The 22,256-nt window shown below is 36.5% G+C and overlaps 1 protein-coding gene across 4 annotated transcripts in view; it reads right to left on the bottom strand.

Annotated features, from left to right (window-relative positions):
• lrch2 (leucine-rich repeats and calponin homology (CH) domain containing 2) overlaps positions 1-21,818 on the bottom strand; it is a 91,323-nt gene extending 69,505 nt beyond the window's left edge. For 3 of the 4 annotated variants that reach the window (XM_065266815.2, XM_065266816.2, XM_065266818.2), the window contains exons 1-3: positions 21,550-21,818; positions 1,728-1,872; positions 311-437 (exon numbers count right to left, since the gene is read on the bottom strand). In XM_065266815.2, coding sequence (XP_065122887.1) covers positions 311-437; positions 1,728-1,872; positions 21,550-21,793 — 516 coding nt within the window. In that variant the 5' untranslated portion in view covers positions 21,794-21,818. The remainder of the gene's footprint in view (positions 1-310; positions 438-1,727; positions 1,873-21,549) is intronic. The other variant, XM_065266817.2, reaches the window with a different exon arrangement.
• Positions 21,819-22,256: the final 438 nt, after the last annotated feature.

Here is a 22,256-nt window from a genome sequence, read left to right as displayed (position 1 = left end):
TTTGTGTGCATTCATAAAAAAGCGCTTACATACTATACATTTTTTTACAGTATGTGTGTTTTGCACCGCCAACACAATGCACTTCCACTAGGCTATACAGGAACACTGTTCAAGTTATTATGTATTGAATTAATGATAACTTATGTACTGTGCAGTGAGTGTTGCGGTTCTATATATTATGTATATTGTCTTTTTACTGTATGACTGCAATGTTGTTTTTATTATTATTCCATATTATTCCATATACAATTTGTGTAGTTACAATGCAATGATTTGATCTCACAGACATGTATATATCATACACACTCACCAGTTCCATGAGGTCTTTTGCCTTGCCGATCTCATCGGGAACACACAGGAGTTTGTTGTTACTGACCACCAGCACTTTCAGAGGAAGATTGAAGAGATACTTGGGGAGAATGGACAACTGATTTCGACTGAAAACATCAAAGCACAAGGATTAAAGTCTTGGGAAACTACTTCAATATTCAATGTTAATCCAAAAGACTTAAAATTTCAGAACAAACATACACAAAATAATCATGGCACTACGTACTGTATATGTGTATGTACATGGTGCTCAATATATTGGAATGGTATAATCTATATGCATAAACATCATAAGCTTTCATTCTGTAATTGTAACTATATTTATTGCTAACTGACTTTAACAAACATTACTTGATTAATAAATATGTATACAGATCATATTAATGTCCATTCGAATAGATATGTAAATCAAGTAGTTATTTATGCATGACAAGCACAATTTAATTATTTATGTTGACAAGAAATGGGGGTGAGGGGGAGGAAATGCTCATACTGGCGGGCATTTCATTGGATAGATCTCTCTAGTGCAAGTTGAGTCATGATACATTTATGTCCATTATTTTGGGCATTATATTTTTGCTAAGAACCAATAAACTAAAGTGAAAGTATTCCTAAACTTTGTCAGCTTCAAAAAAGTCTCAATTTTATTCTGCATGCATGCCAAGACATAAATCACTGAAGCTCTAGAGCTCATGCTCTTGTTCTTTTATTATTGATGCACACCCTCACTCACTCCACATTTTAGCTCCTCACCACAGCAGCACTCCTGTTTCACTTTCAAATTCTCTCTATAGATATCAATCTGGTTGTAAATCTCTACCCTGTCAAATCTCTTTCCAGCCTTTCTGAGAAACAGCTGCCTGCTCTTCTCTCCATCAGCAGAGACTGGCTCCAATCACTGAGTGCATCAGCAAAAAACCTAATCTGTACTAAAGGATTCATAAAACCGGCCTTTATGGATGGTTTCCCGAAACAGATTAATGTCATCCAAGACTAATGGTGTATTTCACTGAGAATCACTACTGACATTACAACTTATCACAGGACTCGGTTTATGTAGCGCTAATAGGTCTAGTGAGATAAATGTGTGAATTCAGACTTTTAAGAGTTTGTGTTTCTCAATAGTTGGACACTGTAATATACTAAAGACAGAAGAAGTGTTAACAGATTAAAAAATCTACCATCAGGTCAGCATTGTTGAAAATCAGAATCTGTAGATAAGATATTCAGACGACAAACTAAAAGTGCTGAATACAATCTGAGCTCAAATGCTTATGCATGTCCAGTTACCATAATTCAACTAAAGTTTTATATTCAAAAACATAATCTTCATCACAGAATAAAAATAAGCAATCATAATAAGTAACATTGAGATAGGATAGTGAATTCAACATTACCTGATGTTCAGGTAGGTAAGCATCTGTAGGTTAATAATGCCCTCTGGAATGACCTTTATGCAGTTGTGATATAGGTTTAATGACTCCAGGGGTGCAAACATACAAACTTCTGGAGGGATTTCACAAAAACGATTTCTTGACAAGTCTGTTTAGAAGAAACAAAAACAAAATCAAGTTAGGTAAAGGCAGGAGAAGAATTCAGGTACAAATTTAAACAGAAAGAGACAGAAATGTAAGCACACATACAGTATACAAATTTTTTACTATTGATTAAACTTATTGATTACACTTAGTATGCATGCATTTACTGCATTTTTAAACATGCATAATGAAGTGTCATGGGCTCACTGTTGTTAGGATTGGTCTACAGGGAGAGTGATTGAAAATGTGTTGAAGTGCTTAATCAGTGTCACTTATATGAGTTTAGCACCCATTCACAGTAAAGTAGAGTAGTGCTGATAGACGATACTATCGTTGAGACGTATGGCCGATAGCGAGCCTTCATGACTAGAGTTGGCATGTTTGCCCATTACACTTTTAAATTATTATCATTATAGTGTCACATTAACATGCGCATTGCATGCTTTTCCTCATATGAAAGGATTTGTGGGCTTCGCTTTGCGCGAGAGGGCTTGGATTCCTTTTTAAATTTGATATTGTAATGCGCGCATCTTGGACTTTTGCTCAGACCTGAAAGCGCACAACATTGACGACTTCTTGCACCTGAATTTGTAAAGCGCATGACTCGCACCTGAACTTGTAATACGCACAGCTCTTACATTTCGTGGCACTAAAGAGGTTGTTAGGCGTGCATGGGTTTAAAACCACGTGTGTTGACGGTATAATGGCCTCAATTTTAAGAAGGTTTCGGTCATGACAGTGTTGCCCTTTTGTAATTCATTAAATTAGTAAACTACTGCCCCGTCCCCCAATACTATTGTGTATAGCGATCCCACAGGCTGACGATAGGACAATAGGGACTTTAAGCAACAGCCTCTGGTGGAACGGCAACGGCATTCTGGGGTTGTATTGCGCATGCGCGAATTTAACTGCTACTTTGCGACGTTCTACTGTAACGGTCTACTACGGGAGAACAGCTGATTTGCCGTAGTCGCTACAACGTGAGAGATTATGTAAATAAATATTATGTTTTATGGCATATGACATTGTAATTGCATCAGTTTATGATTGTACCAGTCTTTTATATAATATGTGTTCGAATGTTTTAAATTTAAGCAAATTCTAAAGATTTTTAAGTATTCAACATTTTCAGTATTGCTTAAATCTAGGTTTTTAGACTTATTTACATCATACAATAGTAAAAACTCTTCTTCTGACAAAATATTGTCATTTAATGCCAAAAGCAATCATTCTCTTGCTTTTTTAGATGACATATTTTTGCATCTTAATAAATGAATTAATACCGCGTTGCGCTGTCCTGTTTACGGTTGCTTAGTGATTTTTACGAATTATTATGACAAATTATGTTTCACATTTCAGCAGCTAACAACATCTGTCCAGAAACAATACAGGTTTTCAGATTGTTCAGGGTTTGGGCGGGGTACAGCCATGGAAAAAGTTAAGAGACCATTCCAGTTTTGCCTTTAATCATCATTTTAACATGTTGTGAGTGACCATTTCAGTCCAAAATATCCTGTCAATCAAAAGAAAACAGGAAAATGCAATGAAATGTATAACCATCAAACTATCGGGATCAACTGATATCAGTCTGAATAATCGACTATCAGTATCGGAGGAAGAAAAAAAAATGTCATATCGGTGCATCTCTATTTTAACTAAACAAATACCATAGTAGTAAAAAAAACTTAGAAAAACTGAAAATCGTCTCTTAATTTTTTTCATGGCTGTAGCTCTGTGTAATAGCGTTGTATTGGAGACTTTTCTTTGGTGAGCAATTCTTTATCCCAACTAGGGATGCTAAACAATTAATCACGATTAATCGTTAGCAGAATAAAAGTTTTTGTTTACATCACATATGTGTGTAAACTGTGTATAATAAATATGTATATATATATACATTTGAACACATTCATGTATAATTTTAAGATTTTTTAAAATATATTAAGTATTTATATTTATATATAATATAAATTATACATAAATATACAAATGTATATACACATGTAAACATTTCTAAAACATATACATGCATGTGTGTACATTTATTTATACAAAGTTATTATACACAGTTCACACACATATATGATGTAAACAAAAACTTTTATTCTGCTAACGATTAATCGCGATTAATCGTTAAGCATCCCAACAACTGACTCTTATCTGTAAATCAAAACACTTTTCCTAAAGAGCCAAAGGCTAAGGTTTCCTACAAAAACTGCATAATGTCTTGTAGTAAACAAGCAATTTGGTGGTCAGTAAATGGTTTGTACTTGATAGCAACAACCCCATTGGCCAACCCTACTATTTATACATTACGCCCTATCTTGATTCTGATTCCAAATCAACACATCAAATCTCATATCCTTTCATTGTCTGCCTTTATTACTGTTCAACAACAGTAAAGACTGCAAAACACTGCAAGAACCCAAAGAATTTCAAATGAAAATGTTGTTTTGTTATATTGAATTAACTATAAACAAACACATTACCTGCTTTTATTTAATTAATTGAATGTATTATAAAACAAAAAAGTAATAATTTGTTCATTTTCACAGTCATCTAAGTGTTTGGTTGAGCGATGGAATGCATGCATGTGGGTACATGATCAGGATACCACCATCTTCAAAGTATTGAATCCAAAGTATTGTATTAAATCCAGTTTGCCCTCATCCTGATATTTATGTCAAGTTCAGACAATCAACCCACTAGAACAGAAACAAGTAAAAAAATCAGAACTGGGCTGCTTTTGCCATGGTGTTGCCATGGAAGCAGACATAAATGGAGAACGAATGGCGTATTGCTAACTTCCTCTGTAGCTCACATCCACATCCTCTTTAACAAAAAGAAAGCAGGTCTGTGCATGTGTGTATTAGAGTGATATAAATGGGTGTGACACTGACCACACAAACTAAAGCAGCATGAGAACTGATAAATGCCAGAATGATTTTGAGTTCATAAATGTAATTTAAAAGATTGAGTCCAAAATTTTAGCCAATAAAATGTATTCATAGTTAGGGGCTTGTCACTTTTCAGCCAATAAAAGGAGAGAAACCCAAAAAAGTCCAAAATGGACTTTGCAGGAATGGTTATCAACCTGAACTTGTATTGCCTGGAAACTGCAAACCCAAACTGTGCTGACTCCACCTATAACATTCCTCCTGTACAACCTTCAGTTTGCTGATAAGAGTTAGAAACACAGTTATGCTGATTCAGCAACGCAACACAAACACACAATGAGACCTTTACATCATTTGTGTACCACTTCACATTTAATTCATAAAATTGATAAATTAAGCTTTTAATACTTTCATTTATTACGTATATAACCTGCATTCCCAAAAAAACTCCGCCTACAGTCGGTTTCAGCAGTAACAACAAACAACCGACTTTCGTGGAACAAGCGTAACTTCCGCAAAAAATCGAGTCATTTTAGAGTAGTTTATTTCTGATAACAATTAAAATTAACAACAAGTAGATTACCTTAGTTCAAATCATAGATTAAGCGTATCAAAAACTACACTGAGCTAACATTACTGTGTCAAATGTGCACCTCCAACTCTCCCTCCCCTCACCATTCACAACAGCACTGTGACAGCTGTGGTTTTTGGGCACCACCATCTAACAGGACCTGAAGTGGGAGACCCACATAAACTCCATCTTCAAAAAAGCTCGGCAGAGGTTATAATTCCCACGTCAACTGAGGAAGTTCAATCTACCCAGGAGGTGACGAAACATCGCTGTGATTGAGTCAGTCTTGTGTACATCTATTACAGTCTGGTTTGGTTCAGCCACCAAATCATAAGACATACTGTAAGTACACTGCAAAGAACGAAAACAGCTGAGAGGATTATTGGTCTATTGGTCTGCCCCTGCCCGATCTCCAACGGGCGGTTAACATAATTTTTTTCATGTATATTTCCTATGGCTATAAAACTGAACAGAGTACACAATTGTAATATGAGGAACATCTCTCAATGGCACCTTTGTATACTCAACTGCACAATGTGTAATATTTATATTTTTATCTTTACCTTTAGTCTACACATTTAACTTCCTTATTTTTTGTTTATGTATATACTTTGTTTAGAGCTGTAACCAAAACAAACTCCTTGTGTGTACCACACTTGGCAAATAAAGCTGAATCTGATTCTGGTTCAAATAGTAAAACGTTGAGAACTTAGAAAAGGAAAGAGCCAGCATTAGCACTTCATGATGTGGGATAGGTGGTTTAACAGATTTGTTTGTATGTCCGTGTGATTGAATGACTGTTGACAGGGAGAGAGGGAGTAAAAGAGGAAGCGATAGAGGGATGAACTGATGGGGATTCTTCTAGACACGACATTTCTAATATCAGCACAGTCAGTGTGTGTGTGTGCGTGCGTACATGCGTGCATGTACCACACTATATCTTTGCCTCAAAAAACCATAGAGAGCTGACTTGAGTAAAATTATTCTCTTTCATACTTTCTTTTTGCTTGTCTCTGTGTGTGTGGTATCAGATTGTTTGATAGCTATCAGCTTTGATCACTTAATTTATTTCTGCCTCTTTGTGATCCCCCTTTCATCGCTAAACAATACTAACAGCACTGAGGCACAGCTGCTTAACAGAAGGGGCAAGATCTTCACCCTACAAAACGCACACACACAGTTATATGAGAAATCAATGCGTTTTTAATGCAGGGACTTAAAGTCATCATAGCCAGACCATCAGCAGACTTTCTTAATGTCTTCATGAGGCGAAAGGCTTGTGTTTCTGACGCATACACATACACAGTGTTTTTATGTTTATGGGAATTTTCCATAGACATAATTTTTCCATAGACATTGTACAGACTGAACAAATCCTTTCCCTAACATATGCGCTTTTAAGAGAAAAAAAAAATGTTTTCAGAGGGATAAACTTTTTTGGAAAAACGCAACAACCCAACGTTAAATAAAAGTTGCCTCCCGACATGAAACCCTTCTTAATAATTTTAGACCAATCTCAATTTTCCCTTTTCTAGCTAAAATATCAGAAAAAGTAGTGGCAAGCCACCTATGCACATTCTTAGTAGTTTGTATGAAAAGTTCCAATCAGGATTTAGGCCCCACTATAGCACAGAGACAGCACTGCTTAGAGTTACAAATTACCTCCTTTTAACATCCGATCAATTCTTATATTACTAGACCTTAGTGCAGCCTTTGACACAATAGATCACACAATCTTACTTAACAGACTACAAAAAACTATATTGGCATCAGTGGTCAGACGTTAGTCTGGTTTCAATCGTATCTAACCAACTGCTATCACTTAGTTTATGTAAATGAGGAAGAGTCATATCATTCCCCGGTTAAATACGACATACCGCAGGGATCAGTTCTAGGTCCTATCCTGTTCTCGTTATATATGCCGGGCTCTAGACTGTGAGTAAATAGTCGCATTTTGCAAGTATTTTTCCTGCCCATGCGACTGCAAAATTTAAATATAATTTTATTAATATCATGTGCAGGCGATTATGTCTACGGGGCATCCAGTCACTCTCCCTTGTTGCTGCCCCTCCCCGGCTTTCTATCATAACTCAGGTGCATATCACCACCTATGAAGATACATTCACATGGGGAAAAAGCGTTTACGCTTGACAGAAGGCTGGTCTGAAGCGTGGCCAGCAATTTACACCTGGTATTTAAATACCAGGTCTTTTTTGTCCACTTTTGACCACTTCTGTCCTGATTACTTTGAGGGGGTGGTCTGTGGAGACTGTGGGCGAGTCCCTCTGCTGTCATTTAAACGTGAGTGGGAGTAATGACGGGTTTAAATTGCCACAAACAAATATTGTGTCAGAGTCCCCTGCTTGTGTTTTAATTAAACATGCTACACAGTGTTTTGTACATGAATTTGTAAGAGGTTTCTCTGATATTTCAGCGCAATTGATGAAATAAGATCACGCAAATTTCACACGCTCACTAAATGAAACTAATGAAAGACAAGGAGATCAGACGCTTTAATTTTATCAATGAAAGCCTAAAGATAGCGATGTACATTGTGTGTTTGCGCTAGACGTCAGAAAAGATGTATAACAGTGTGCTCAGTACCTTAGATTAGATAAATAGGCAAATTATAAGTCCTGGCCAAATGATATCTTCAGACTGCATGGAGACATTTTGTAGTGATTACAGCACAAGAATGTGATTTCTTAACTCAAGTTTGTGTTAAAGTAGCCTAAAGCTTTTACAAAGAAAAAGTTGATTGGATTATGGTTTACATTAAGGCAAATATATGTTAAGAGTATGGAAAAGTAAAAAAAAATATTTATGTATATAAAGAAGAAAATTATCTTTATTTGTAATACATTTATTAATGCATTGAACATGTTTGGACTTAGTTTTAGTGTTCTTTTTTGTTTTGTACACCACCCAGTGACTGGTGCCACCAAATTGAGGCCCAATGCCACCAATTGTACAATTTGGTGGGGCCAGTGCCACCCCTCTCAAATGTTATTCTGGAGCCATGATATGTTACCTCTAGGAGAATTTATCAGGAAACATAAGTTTTCACTGCTATGCAGATAATACCCAGCTTTACATCTCCTCACATCCTGGCGAAACGCACCAGTTTTCAAAGCTAACAGACTGTATTAGCGATATTAATAACTGGATGCCAAATAACTTCCTTATGCTAAACTCCAATAAGACAGAGATACTTCTTATTGAAACGAATTGCTCCAGACAAAATATGTCAGATTACAAGTTGCCCACAGATAGCTGCACTGTGGTGCCATCTTCCATGGTTAAAAACTTAGGTGTGGTGTTCGACAGCAATCTATCTTTCGAGAGTCATATCTCCAACGTCTGCTGCATAACATTCTTCTATCTCAAAACTATCTCAAAAATACACTATATGCTGTCTGCCTCAGATGCAGAGTAGCTTATCTATGCTTTTATGACCTCAAGAATAGATTTTTGTAACTCGTTACTCGGGGGATGTCACGCAAATCAAGTAAACAAGCTTCAGCTGGTTCAAACGCAGCTTCAAGATTGCTTACTCGATCTAAGAAGTATGACCACATAAGCCCAATTTTGGCATCTTTACACCAGTTAAATATCGCTTTCTCAATCAAAATCATAGTTGAAGGCAAAGCAGACGCACGAAGAAAGACTGAGCATGCATCCCAATTTGCCTACTTATACTATGGCCTAAAAGTATGTTTAGTTTTTTTTATGGAAAAGTATAGACCTTTTGAGTGCATTGAAAGAGATACTAAATCTAATTTCGACTACTACTTAGTACTGGTTGGGCGAGTCTAGCCCTAACAGCATCGCGGTGAAAATCATTCAACGTATATTTACACTGTTTCACCACAGAAACACCTGAACGCCTCTCTCAACTAGCATACATGTTAGTGTCGGGATGCACTCACATTTTACATTACTAAACTAAATTTTGACTTTTACAACAATGTATATTTTTAAACCTGGAAGAGGAAATAAGCTCCTATTTACCTACTTTTCTCCTACTGTAAAAATGAACAGTTGCTAACATTGTCCACTATGATAGCACACAAAACCATCCCTGTTAACATCTCAGAAAATGTTGTTTAGTATTTCATGACCTTTTTAAGTAATTCTGCACCACTAAAGAATTCACTATCAAACAGGTTTCCCAAAAGCTCCAGTCGGGCCAGTGATTCAGATATTGCGATTTCATTGCAATAATATTAAAAGGCCCTGCCTAAATTATCATTGGTCCCATTCCTACCAAAAAGCAACAAAAAACAGGCCTGATTATTGTTTTTGGCTGGAAAAGAGACACAGGCAATTAGTTGAAGCCATAAAAACGATCATTAGTTGAGTGTCATATTATGGTTTCCCTTAATAAATAACTAGGGCTGGGAAAAAAATCGATTTGATTTTAAAATCGAGTTGGCAGGTCAAATCGATTCATATTTTTAAAAAATCGATTTTTTTAGATTTTTTTTCTCCCCCTCTGCAGTATAGAGCAGTACATACAGTGTTTCCCAAACATAGGCTCTACTGGGCATACATGGACCCGCCCAGGAAAAAAATCACTTTACGAATTTCCGTCTTTTCTGAACTCGACTGGATGACCCGTGTTTTGTTGAGAGAGCCCGTGAAGATGCACGCGTCATAAACTCATTATCCAGCGCATCATAAACTCATCATCCAGCGCGGCAAACTGGATCAACTGCAGCACATACTGAGGTAACTGAGCAGCCAGGGAACTACACTGCGACCAAAATGGTCGCATATGCTTATGTGCATATGTGTTTATAGCATCCAAGTTGGCTTCATTTTGCGTGCAAGCACGTTGTGTCTCTCCCGTTGAGTGTCCGTTCACGTGCTCTTCGTTTCTCAATGAATTGGGTGCGACGCGAAGCAAGCTCAGTGTCACATTGTATCCTTTATGTTTCTGAACTTGAGCAGAGTTTTACCATTAGAGGTCTTTCTTCCCTGAGAGGACCCGTACGGTTCCGGGTTTATATTAGAAATGGTCAGTCTGGTCCGGGTCGGTCCTAGTTTATTACTTTGAGTCCCAAGTATGATTAATATTGTGTGTAAAACCCGATTCGACCGGAGAACTGCCGTGAGCGCTACCTAAAGCTCGAGTGAAGTTTCAGCGTGCCTCCGGTTTCTATGGTGATGACAACTGGCTCTTGTTGCGCCCACGCGCTGCATTTTCTTTAATCCATTTTTTTATAATCTAATCTATACTATTAATAGACCATATCTTTTCTAAAATCTAAAAAGTTTGCACAGAGATTGTAGCAAAAAGCAGTGCTAATGTCAAGCCCATTGCACTGAACGAGCAAAGCTAAAGCTGACTCAGGATATAAAAAAACGCTAAGCTGTAATGTAAAGTCTGTCATCAGGACAGCAAGTAAACTTTTAAATCTGAAATAATGAGTGGATTAAGCTTTTTTAATCGGCAAAAGAGAAATAGAAAGCAGAAGCAGTAAAAGTGCCTATCTCTAGAAATTATTACCATTATAACATCAGTCACATTTATAATCTATAGACCTGCACTGTCTTTTAATATACTATACATAGTATTGTATATATTGAGTTTGATAAAAGGGGTCGTCAAATTGCTTCATATACCAGTGCAAAAACAGAAAGTGTTTTCGTGGTGCTTTGACAAACAGTGTCAGCTTTGTTCATGACAAAGAAAGTTTGGGGTGGTTAGATTAATGAACTGTAATGTGAAATTAATATTAATGTTCAATAATTCAAAGTATTGTGTTGTGTCACACATTATTAGTTCTGTGTCACATGTATAGTAGACCATTTTTTGTCGGTGGATTATAATGATTGCCCTTTTCACCAGCTACCACCACAAGTAAATTTCAGATCTGTGGGAAACACCGACATACATTTTGCATTCCCCAATCTTCATTCCTTCCCAATTTTTTGTTGATGCATTTTAATTAAATATAATAAATATATATTTTAAAAATATATACAGTTTGCAATTATTTTGTTTTAAATGGGGTCGGGGAAAAAAAATCGATTTGAATCGTAAATCGAGTTTTTTATAAAAAAATCTCAGATTTTTTTATGGGGACAAATCGCCCAGCCCTATAAATAACCTAAATATTCTAAACTAGAGAATTGGTCTAAAATAACCAATGTTGTTAAGTTTCTCTGTCACATACACTTTCACATCCACTTCCATTCTGATTCAAGCTAATTACCTCCAGTTAATAGAACTGAGAAACACATGGGCTATAAAAACACAAATAAACTTTTAAGAAATAACTAACTAACCATGGCTTTTTAAACTGTTGGTATTCATTCATTAGTTAAGAAGTAAAGACATCCACAAAAATCATAACTCTCACCAACTTTGTTTCCCTCAGCATCTCATACAGCTTGTTAGAAAATGTGTATTGGTGCAGAAACACACACACACACATAGAAAGATACAAGTCTGAGAAAAGTTTCAAGTACTGCTTTACAGTTTGTTGGTAGTATGTGTAACTGATGTATTGAATATATTAATACATCCGAACAAGAATCCTCATAAACTAGCTGCGTCTGAAAGCATGTGCCGTCATCTCTCTTACCCTAAATCTCAGAAATCCATATATATTTTTATGTATTCATCTCATTTTCTTTTAGGCTGTTTCTTCTTCTCTATCTGAACTCATTTTGTTAAACTGAATGAATATTATATAACAGTCAATCTATCCAATTATATTCAAACTGAGGACTGAGTGTTTAAGGGACACAGACAGAAACACAGAGACTGATTTAAGTCTGATTTAAAGGACTCTGTATTTGACACATCAAATTCTAAAACAACCTATAAAAGAAAATCCCTCTCTATTAACATAAAATAATCACAGAATGCCACAGTAACATATCTCATATGTGGAGTGCACAAGCAAAGACATGCTTTTGAAAAATAGATTAAAAAATTCTGGTCGTTTCTAAATGAAAAAAGTCTGTGAATGCAAGATTTCTTCTATAGTCTATTTTTCTAAGTCTGTGTAAGAAGATAAAAATAAATAAATGTGATAGTCACAAGAAAAGCAAAGGAGAATCAAAATATATGTTATAAATGCACATACAGTGATACTATGTTTCACATTCAATATGAGAATTTCATTGCAATAATGTTAAAAGGCAGTTACTTATCATTTAAAAGACTTGTTTTTATCACTAGTAAAGAAGGGTTATCGTTTTGTTGTCCTCTAGTTGTAAGGAGGGACACATCAGCACCCTCTCAGGATAAGAATGGGACCAAGACACAACCACACATACACACAAACTGACTGAACCTGGCTGTCACTGTAGATTAGTTTCCAGATCAGTTACAGTGAACTGGTGGGTTGAGACACAGGCTGTGTCCATACTATATAGTAGGCAAAAAGAAGTATGCGAGACTAGTAGTAGTATGTCCAAATTCAAAGTATTCAAAACCTTTTTTTCATAGTATTAAAGCTCACGTAACACACGCTGTTTCTGCATTTCTGATGTTAATCTGGAGTACCTATAGAGTAGTATGACATCCTTTATATCTCCGAAAAGTCTTTAGTTTAATCAGATTTATAAAAGAAAGATTAGCTTTACCAAATATTTCCGATAACGTACGAAACAATGAAGAAGGAGGAGTTACTACCGCGGGTGGAGCGAGTACGAGTCATGCAACACTATACAACACTTATAACTTATGATTCACTACATGTTCGTGTCATTTATATAATATGCACGCGCATATTTACAACATAAGACAGAAGTCTTACTTACCGCGTGCAACTCGTCATGACCCGGTTGGGAAAATCCAGTGCATCAAACACACACGCAAAACTCCGCTGCTACCCCGGATAATAAACTATATCCATTGTTTTCATAAGGCTGGATTTCTTTTCCTAACATCCAAAAACACACTTCTTCATTCGTGCCATTGTTAAGTTTTGAAATCAAACAAAGCTGAGTGGTGTGATAAGATGTTTGCAAGCTCTAGTGTCTCCCGCTGATTGACGGGTGGGCGGGGTTTTCCGGGGGAAGTGCCCATATAAAGAAGTGATACGTATAGAAAACCCCTGAAACGTCAGTGGGACCTGTAATCGAAAAGAACTTTCTGAAACTTCTACGAACCCTGGCGAAGTGCATTCGGCACAGAAATACTCTGTAACACGTCCAACTGCTTTTTTGACACTTTGCCTACGTTTAGCATGAGGAAACAACTCTATAACTGTGTTAATTAGTCAGAATGCATGAAATACCATTGAACCCCCCCCCCCCCTTTAAAAGGGTTTGGTTTGGTTTGATTTAAACCTTCATAACTAAAAAAATACAGCTAAGAAGCACCATAAAACAAAATAATAACATGATAACATAATAAATGTTTACAAAAATGTTAAAAACGGATTTATCTCGTTTTGCAACAAAACTCTTCAAGTGTTAATTTGATGGACAACTTGTTGACATAATTTGTTATTATCACGTGATGTATCAACATGGCGGATGTAATACATCCAAATTAATTCATACAATCCATATTCACACTATATAATACCTACGGTCATCTAATTCAGTATCTACTGTCACAGTTTGAGATTTCGGACGCAGGCACATAATGGGTGTTACATCTATTCTGACATTGAATGCTAAAACAACGTATTAAACATATAATTAATCATGCATTATTAGAATGTAAAAATATTATAATATTTAAATTTTTTAAAGTCTTTAAATGGAACACTTTTCCCTTTTTGTTGTTGATGTCCAACAAACTGCAGTATTTTGTCACCAATTCATTTGTGACATTAATACATGCTGGCCAAATGTAAACAGATTGCAACAATGACAGTTGGCAAGTCATGACCTTATCCTTAAAAATCATAAATGTAAGGTGAAAAATCACTGATTCGCCAATTAAAGCTAGGTAAAATCTGAGTCCTTAAGCAAAAGCAGTAAAAGCCACTGGTCCAGATCTCTGTCTTTTCTCAATCTATGGCAATAGTTTTCTGATGTACAGTATAGAAGCCTGTGTGTGCATGAAAGTGTATGCCCTATGTTTATACCGTATTTGTATTATGATATATTACAGGACAAAACTACAGCTCTCAGTACACTAACAGCTTAGTATACTGTTCTTGTAGCGCAACTGTACCAAAACTGAGACTTATGCAATCAAATATAGTAAAGCTAAAATGACAAAGCACCAGGTAGCATTTAATGATGCATTAAAAATTTCCCAAGGTGGACAAGTACAAGACAACTGTTTGCATCTAATAATATCTCTCCTTTGCATGCTTAGTTAAAGAGATAGTTCCCCAGTCCCTATAATATTTTGGTGACATTTTTTTTCTTTTAGAACAGTATATGTTGCAAAAACCCAGTGCTCTTTGACTTATATAATGCAAGTCAACAGATTTGCCACTTTGAGAGTTCAAAAAGCAGATATATCAAATACAAAAGATATCCCCACGATTTCTGGTGACATTTTGACACTAGGGTTAAGTGGTATCACAGTATATTCTGTTACAGTGAAATAAAACGCTACACTCCCGCATGTTAGACTGAGTGTGACGGAGAAACATGTTCATTTGTTATGAGTGGATTGTTTTATGAGTTATTTGTGTAATTTCATAAAGCACCAGTGAATCCACCGTAGGTCTCTCTCTCTGTGCAAAAGCAGCAGCAGTCTCTCGCATAAGGTTTCTCGGGACGCCCACAGGCGGCTGCGTTGCCAAATTAAGAAAGCTTTTCTCGCACACAATGCTAATAGTTTTAAAGTTTTCTGAACTTTAAGCAAGCTAAGACAGCACTCAAAAAAACCTGTTTATATCAGTGAGACGTGTACTGCTGGAGCGATGTAGTTTGACATGACATTTGCTTATAGTACAAACATCTTTGATCAGAAAGACGAGAAAGAGATGCAACAATGGTTTAGGTCTAACAGAAAGTAATGTGCATCAAGACCTTAAAACAGACTTCATGGTTATCACATCAAAGCACCTGACATATTTATAATATCTATATCTAGAGCTCCGTCCCTCATAAACAGGTATTTATTCTGCCTGTAGGTTTGTGCATATATTCATACAATAGTCTATAAAATGAATAACTCAATTAAAAACAAGATTCTGTCTATCAAGACTTAATCTGTTGTTATTTTCTTGCCATTTTTACTTTAACTGTCTCATATTTTAAAACTGCGGTGAGCAAGTTAAAAGCTAGAGTGAGTGGCAAATGTCTGCAAATTTTTATATTCCAAAAAAAAAAACTATATAAACTGAAAAACATGTATACCATGAAATATACCACTGTAATAAAATGACTCATTCCGTGAAATGGATTTTTGGTCATACAGCCCACCCCTAATTGACACCAATCAATCATTTTTTGCAAGATATTGAAAGTTATCTACAAACTAATTAGCATTAATGCAGAGCCTCTGCCAAACAGTTTTGGCTAGATGGGATACAGCTACGGACAAAAAAAAAAAAATTGGGTTTAGGGTTAGGTTTGGGTGTAGGATTAAGAAGAAAACAGTGCTCATCCGGTGAGATTTCACAAGATATTGGTTATAGTTGTATCACCTTTCTCCACAATATTGCCAAACATCATAGATATATACACTAGATGTCGCCTTGGGGCTCTAAGCATGCGTCAAAACCGCCACCATCTTAGAACAGGGGTCTTGTCATAGGAAGTAGCTAGGTAAAGCTGCTATCTCCGCCTGAACTTCGAATTCATGGACGATGCCGGACTTTTGTGCTGCGTATGGATGTTAGGGATAATAGCACTACACATTATAGTTAGAAAAAGTTAATTTTCATAAAATCCAAACTTTAATTATTTTCTGGACTTAATGCTAAATACATGTCTGACTGTTGAAACGAACCATAAGAAAACCAAGAAAATCACGTTCGTGACGATTTATGGTGATTTTATTTCTGTTACACCATTGCCTACAATGACACTGATGCGGGGTTCCCCTGTTTCAAGATGGCGGCTCTCTAGTTGACGCATTCGGTCCAATGAACTGCCGTAGCCAAGGCAACATCTAGTGTACATATCTATGGCCAAACATGAGTGTGATCTTCTTGTGGTGTGGTGGCAGTTGGCAAACCAGCCTCTCAGTGCCACCTATAGAGCGGGAGGGTAAAGCACACTTCCTGTTTATCTTTCCTGTGTATGTATATCTAAGAAGTGGGTCCTTCACTACATATTAAAAAGATACAAAGTCAGCTCAGAGATTTTTAAGGTATTCACACACTAGGGACGGTAGCCTTGATCCTAGACTGTCCCCTATCCACATAGGCTTGCACTCAAAAGCTTGCACTCACTCTTTAAATGAAAGACTTTAAAAGAACAGCTGACTCAAACTTTATTAGTTTCACTTCATTTTAAAGCCTCAGCACAGGAACAGCTGAAAACAAACTTCAAATCACAGGCCTTTTTAAAAGCAGACACACAACAGCATTAAAAAAATATCTGTTTTAAATGTAAATCTCACTGTCAACTTTTAAATGGCCTATACATACAACTAAATGCATTTAGTATAACCCACTCCATCAATCTGTGTGTCCATTTATTAACCATACACTGATTTGTCACCCAATCTACAAAGACCATGATGCTGTGCACCAGAGTTGACACCTTACAGATGGGACCAACGTGTCAGATCATGTTATTACCTCAGTCTCTGGAGAGTGTTGTGTGTATGTGTGGTAATGTGTGTGCTCATCTGTGAAGGACAGAAAGGTCTCCCGACTACAGCTGTGGTCTCTCCCTAACCCCATTCACACAGCACTTTGGTCCCAGAAAATTTCCGTAAAATTGGCAGAGAGGCTTCTGTGTGAACACAAACACATTCCATAAATGTTTTTGGATAGCTCCCGTAAAGGGGACCTAGTAACATTGTCGTTACATTCACAAAAGGCATTCTGTGTGAACAAGACGCAGAAACAATGCCGTAAGGGGCGTGCCATAGTGAAGTCACGCGTGTCATTGCAACCAGAAGTTATGGTTCAGCTCTTTGACACATGCAAAGATTAACATTCAAAACTTAAGTAATGTTGGCAAACTATACTCAAGCAGAGATCAGGGAGCTTGTCACTATCCGCGCTGAAGCTGAGATCATTCACCAGCATCACAGCATGACAGAACAGTGCATCACACACTCCTTATGATCTTGTCAAAAAACTAAAATGCACGCGTGTGGTTTCTCCAACATAATCTCAAGAGTTAAGACAACAAAGAGAGAATCTCAAGCAAAACCAAAATGTGTTAAAGACACATAATAAAGTTATGTAATTGATCTTGAAATTCAATAAAGCAAACATATACAGCAGTAATGTATATAAAGTGTATCCGGGAACACAGAGTTTTAAAATGTAAAACCATTTGCAGTGATTCACTTTGGATAATAGCATCTGCTAAATGCATAAATGTAAATATAGTATCCTGTACAGGGGTGGAAATGGAAGAAGGATGCTGATAATAGTTTTATTAATTCCTGGAATTTGTACATATGTAATTTGCAGCTAAACTTTTGCTCTATTGCAAAATATATCCAGTGTTGTGGACAGGTTATCAACAGTTCTCATGATACGGACAGCTCATGACAACAGTTTGAATGCAGTGAGATATCCCAGCAATAGAGGTCCTCTGGTTTATGAGCATTGTAGGGCACTTGCTCTCAGAACTAAAAGACAAGAGAAAGAAAAAAAAGGAACGTACACTGACCCAGAGGTTTTGATTGGTGTGGTATGTGTTGGGTATGTGTTTTGTTATTGATATTACTGTTGCGTTTTTTTTTTTTACAAATTATTAATATCATCACCATCCTTTTATATAATATTCTATATATTTTTTAGTATTATTACTATTAATAATACTCGTTATTATTTATTATTATTATGGGCATTAAAATTATTCCTGTAATCATAACAATCTTACCATTATTGCATTATTAAATAATATATACATATTATAATTATTATTATTACATAAATATGTATTATTATCCATTTAATTTATTATTATTATTTAATTTTATTATTATTCTTTTTACTATTATTTTGCTTATTATCATTGCTTCATAACAATATCATCATCTGTATTATTATCAGTTTAATTTATTGGTATTATTATTATTATTATTTTGCTTATCATTGCTTCATAACAATACCATCACCACAATTGCTGTTTTGTTTTTGTTGTCTGTTTTGTTTTGTTGTTTAGTTTTCTGCTTAACTGAATGTTGTATGTTTTGCACAAAATATTTTTTTTTTTTTTTAAGAACTAAGAGACTTTTTTCCTGACCTTTAATTTTATTTTGTTAATCATATTAGCTAATAGCTATTACATTAAACTAACTTTTACATGTTAAAGGATATGCAAAAATTGAGAATTTAGAGCATGGTATTAAAATATCCGTGGGATATTTTAAGCAGAAACTTCACAGACACATTCTTGGACATCTGAGACTTGTATTACATCCTGTAAAAGGGGGCATATAATAGGTAACCTTAAAAGAGATAAAAGTGAAAATAAACACAGCCACAGGTATTAATAGCGCAGGCACTTCCTGTAACAAATATTACCCCTTCATTATATGACCACTTCCTCTAAAATTCAATGATGTCATGACCCCAGGGGTTTTGCATAGAGATTCTATACAGAAAAAGATGTAATGTTTCGCATGTTAGCCCTCACACACACTAAACCACATCTGAAACATTGTACCTACTACTTGACAGATGATGTATCACTTGGTTAGTATAAGAAGCTCTGACCTGCATTGGCCTTTAATACAGGGGTCCTAAAAGCTAACATGACGTGCACGAATAGATGCATAATTCATGCACATGCATAACCACAAACGTTCCTGTCCTAATGTAAACCATTTTAAGTATTTTATGTAATGCACAATACAACTAAATGCATATAAAAACTACATATATCAACAAAAAATAATTTTCCATGGAAACATATTTAGCTATTTATCTTTGTGTGTCTGTGTATATTAAAGCCAATTTATTTTACTTTTTGTGGTGATTTTTTGGGTTTTGTTCATTTAAAGAAAGTCATATATCTACATGTTAGGGCATGAAGCGTCCATGAAGTAAATTATGAAAGAGTTTTAATTTTTTAATGAACTTTTTCTTAAGATTAGTGCAAGAAATGTGCAAGGTGGTCACTATTAAACCCATCCCTCTTTCATCCGGTCAATCATTGCACTGTCAGAAAGGGCAGTACCCTTTAAAACGGTCATTATATGTCCTGTATGTATGCATTTGGTACAAATAATATGTACCATTTTTTTCTGACAGTGTGTACATCATTTTAGCTAGATAATTTTTATACCTTACGACAGTAACTTACCATGTTTTACTGTCTCAATTACTGTAATCCTAACTTTTTCAGTATAACTTAACTCAGAAACAACCAATAAAGAAAGAGCAGAGATGGAAGAACAGAAAGCTCAAAGTTCCCATTCTCAGCTTTTGTCACACTTAACATTTAGGGGGTTTCCTCAATCCTCGTACACCAGTGTTAAGTTTGTGACCAAACATTTGTCCCCCATAGGCCATACTGAATCATTAGCCAATAATAGCCTGGCTTGCCAAGTGGGTCACTGGAGCACAAACAGATACACCAAACAGATGCTTACTATGGTAATATACACCATCCTGGTTAAACTGACAAATACACACAAAAACTAACAAGCACACAAACAATCTCTTCTTATCTTCTCACAACAAGGAACCAAGTAAAAACACAGTCACAAATCTGCACATGAGTCAGCGACACAAATTCTATGTCATAAAGTCACTTCCCCTTAAATACAGGCAGCATTAGGTGCGCAGTCTGGTGCACATCCAACTACTTCCTTTTTCGGAAACTTTTATACACACAAACAAAAGCACACACAAAGTAGACCTAAACTATCTAGCCTCCAGTATGGGATGCCATCTGCATGCTGACTCCCCTCACAGAGCCAGTAAAACCCATGAACGTCCAGTGTTGAGTCCAAAACAACCACAAGCTTTTCTGGTCAACAGTCGGAGCGCCCTAAACACAAGACATGATATTCACCACAAAAAAATTTGATACAGATAAATTCACACTTTGTATAAAGGACGTATTCATTAGTTTAAGTGAATGGGAGTGTAGACATGATGCTGTGTGTAAAGTGTGCATGAATGAATGGATTACTGTCCCTCCTCCCACCGTCTGCTTCACGTCTGAATGGCTGTTTGCTGCGGCAAGACTATACCATTACATACACTTCAGAAAGAGATGAAATGATTTCATTACTAACACTGTTTACAGAAATAATTTTAACTTAGCTTAAGCACTGTGTTAATAATGTATGTTTACTAATGAGAGTCCTATTTATCCACTAGGTTTGTTGCATATAAAAAATAGCTGCTTAAATATCTATAATTTAATAATGGACTTCGGAATTTAAGATTTAGTACATATGTATATATTGTATAGTCACTACAATGACTTTGACTAAAGCACGTTGTGTGTGTATGAGGAACGGCGCGTGACATTTTCTAGAGGCGAACGGTCGCATCTTTTGTCTGGCATTACCGAAAACAGCGCAGCCGCTTTCTGGATTTACGGAGCGTTTAAAACGCTTTATCCCATCGTACCAGCAGCAAATCTAAAATGTTCCCATAATGGCCAGTTAAACTGCTGTGTACATTATAACGGAATAATATTAGTCAAGTGTTGGCAGTAGAGATGGGAAGCCTTGTGGTTTCTACAGTAGCTTAGCAGGCTTAATGTTAAAACCTGCTGAATTACGCTGGACGCATATTATCTCCTGTTGTTCATGTTTTTTTATTTTTCAGATTAATTCAATCAAAATGTTCTTGGCAAAAAGAAATCAAGACACCAATCAACGTTGTTTATTAACACACAATCTTGCATTTCTGGGGTCTAATTTTACCAGATATAATGCTTGTCACTGGATGCGAGCTTTGAGAAACACTGGAGTTGTGAAACAGCGGTTATCCCTGGTAGAAGCACCATGTGCATAGGCTATTGTAACCAGTATCCAAACATCCATCTGCGTAAAACACTAAAAGCACAGCACCAGAAGCGCGCATTTTTCAGCCTATAAATATTTGCTCTGTTCTTCCGTGAAAGAATCGCGAAAAGCGGGTCAGTAGAGCACGCGGGGAGATTAGCCCACATCCGAGGGACCCACCTGCTAGTGTAGTATCGGTCAGATCGTAGTTAAGCCCCGGGTACTCGCGCAGTTTTCTGCCGCTTATGTTGAGCATCCCCGAGCAGGCGGCATCCTCCAAAGCGCGCTCCAGACTGCGGGCGGTGTGCAGCGGATGCTGCTGCTGTTGCATTACGCTCGGGATCCAGTGAGCGACGTTAGGATAATGCTGGCTCTGAAGAGCCGCAGCGGGACCTACACCTCCCTGACTCGCCGCCATTTTCATAAGAGAAATTATTCTTACGATAATAATAGGGGGCTGCCGCCTGCCTGTCGTTCCGCGCATGCGCAAGGGACACAGACGGTGATGAGGAGGGGATGGGCTACTACTGGAGAGAGGCGGAGGACAGGCTCAACGAAAATGTATATATGACAGGTAAACTTAAAGTTTAATTTGTATTTTTGCTCATTTTTCATAAAAATCATTAGATCAATAACGTTTGTTTTGAAAACTCGCTATTATCAATATGAACTTTAATACTTTTGGTTAGATCACTTTAAATAAGGGTGTTTGTAATGTTTAATACAATTTCATTATCTTTATTTCAGGTATAATGTTTTTGAGACTCAAGAGAGTCTTTGCTTATTGGGCGTGTAGTATTCCTCCTTGTGATGTGGTGCCCAGTGTGTGGTTGATTTGTGGTTCAGCCAGGGTACGTGCCATGTGCCCTGAGCTCAAAGGCGAACCC

Source organism: Paramisgurnus dabryanus, chromosome 5 (assembly GCF_030506205.2).
Source record: "Paramisgurnus dabryanus chromosome 5, PD_genome_1.1, whole genome shotgun sequence".
Taxonomy (NCBI): Eukaryota; Metazoa; Chordata; class Actinopteri; order Cypriniformes; family Cobitidae; genus Paramisgurnus; species Paramisgurnus dabryanus.
The sequence above is the reverse complement of the archived record's forward strand: the minus strand, read 5'-3'. Positions and strand labels throughout refer to the sequence as shown.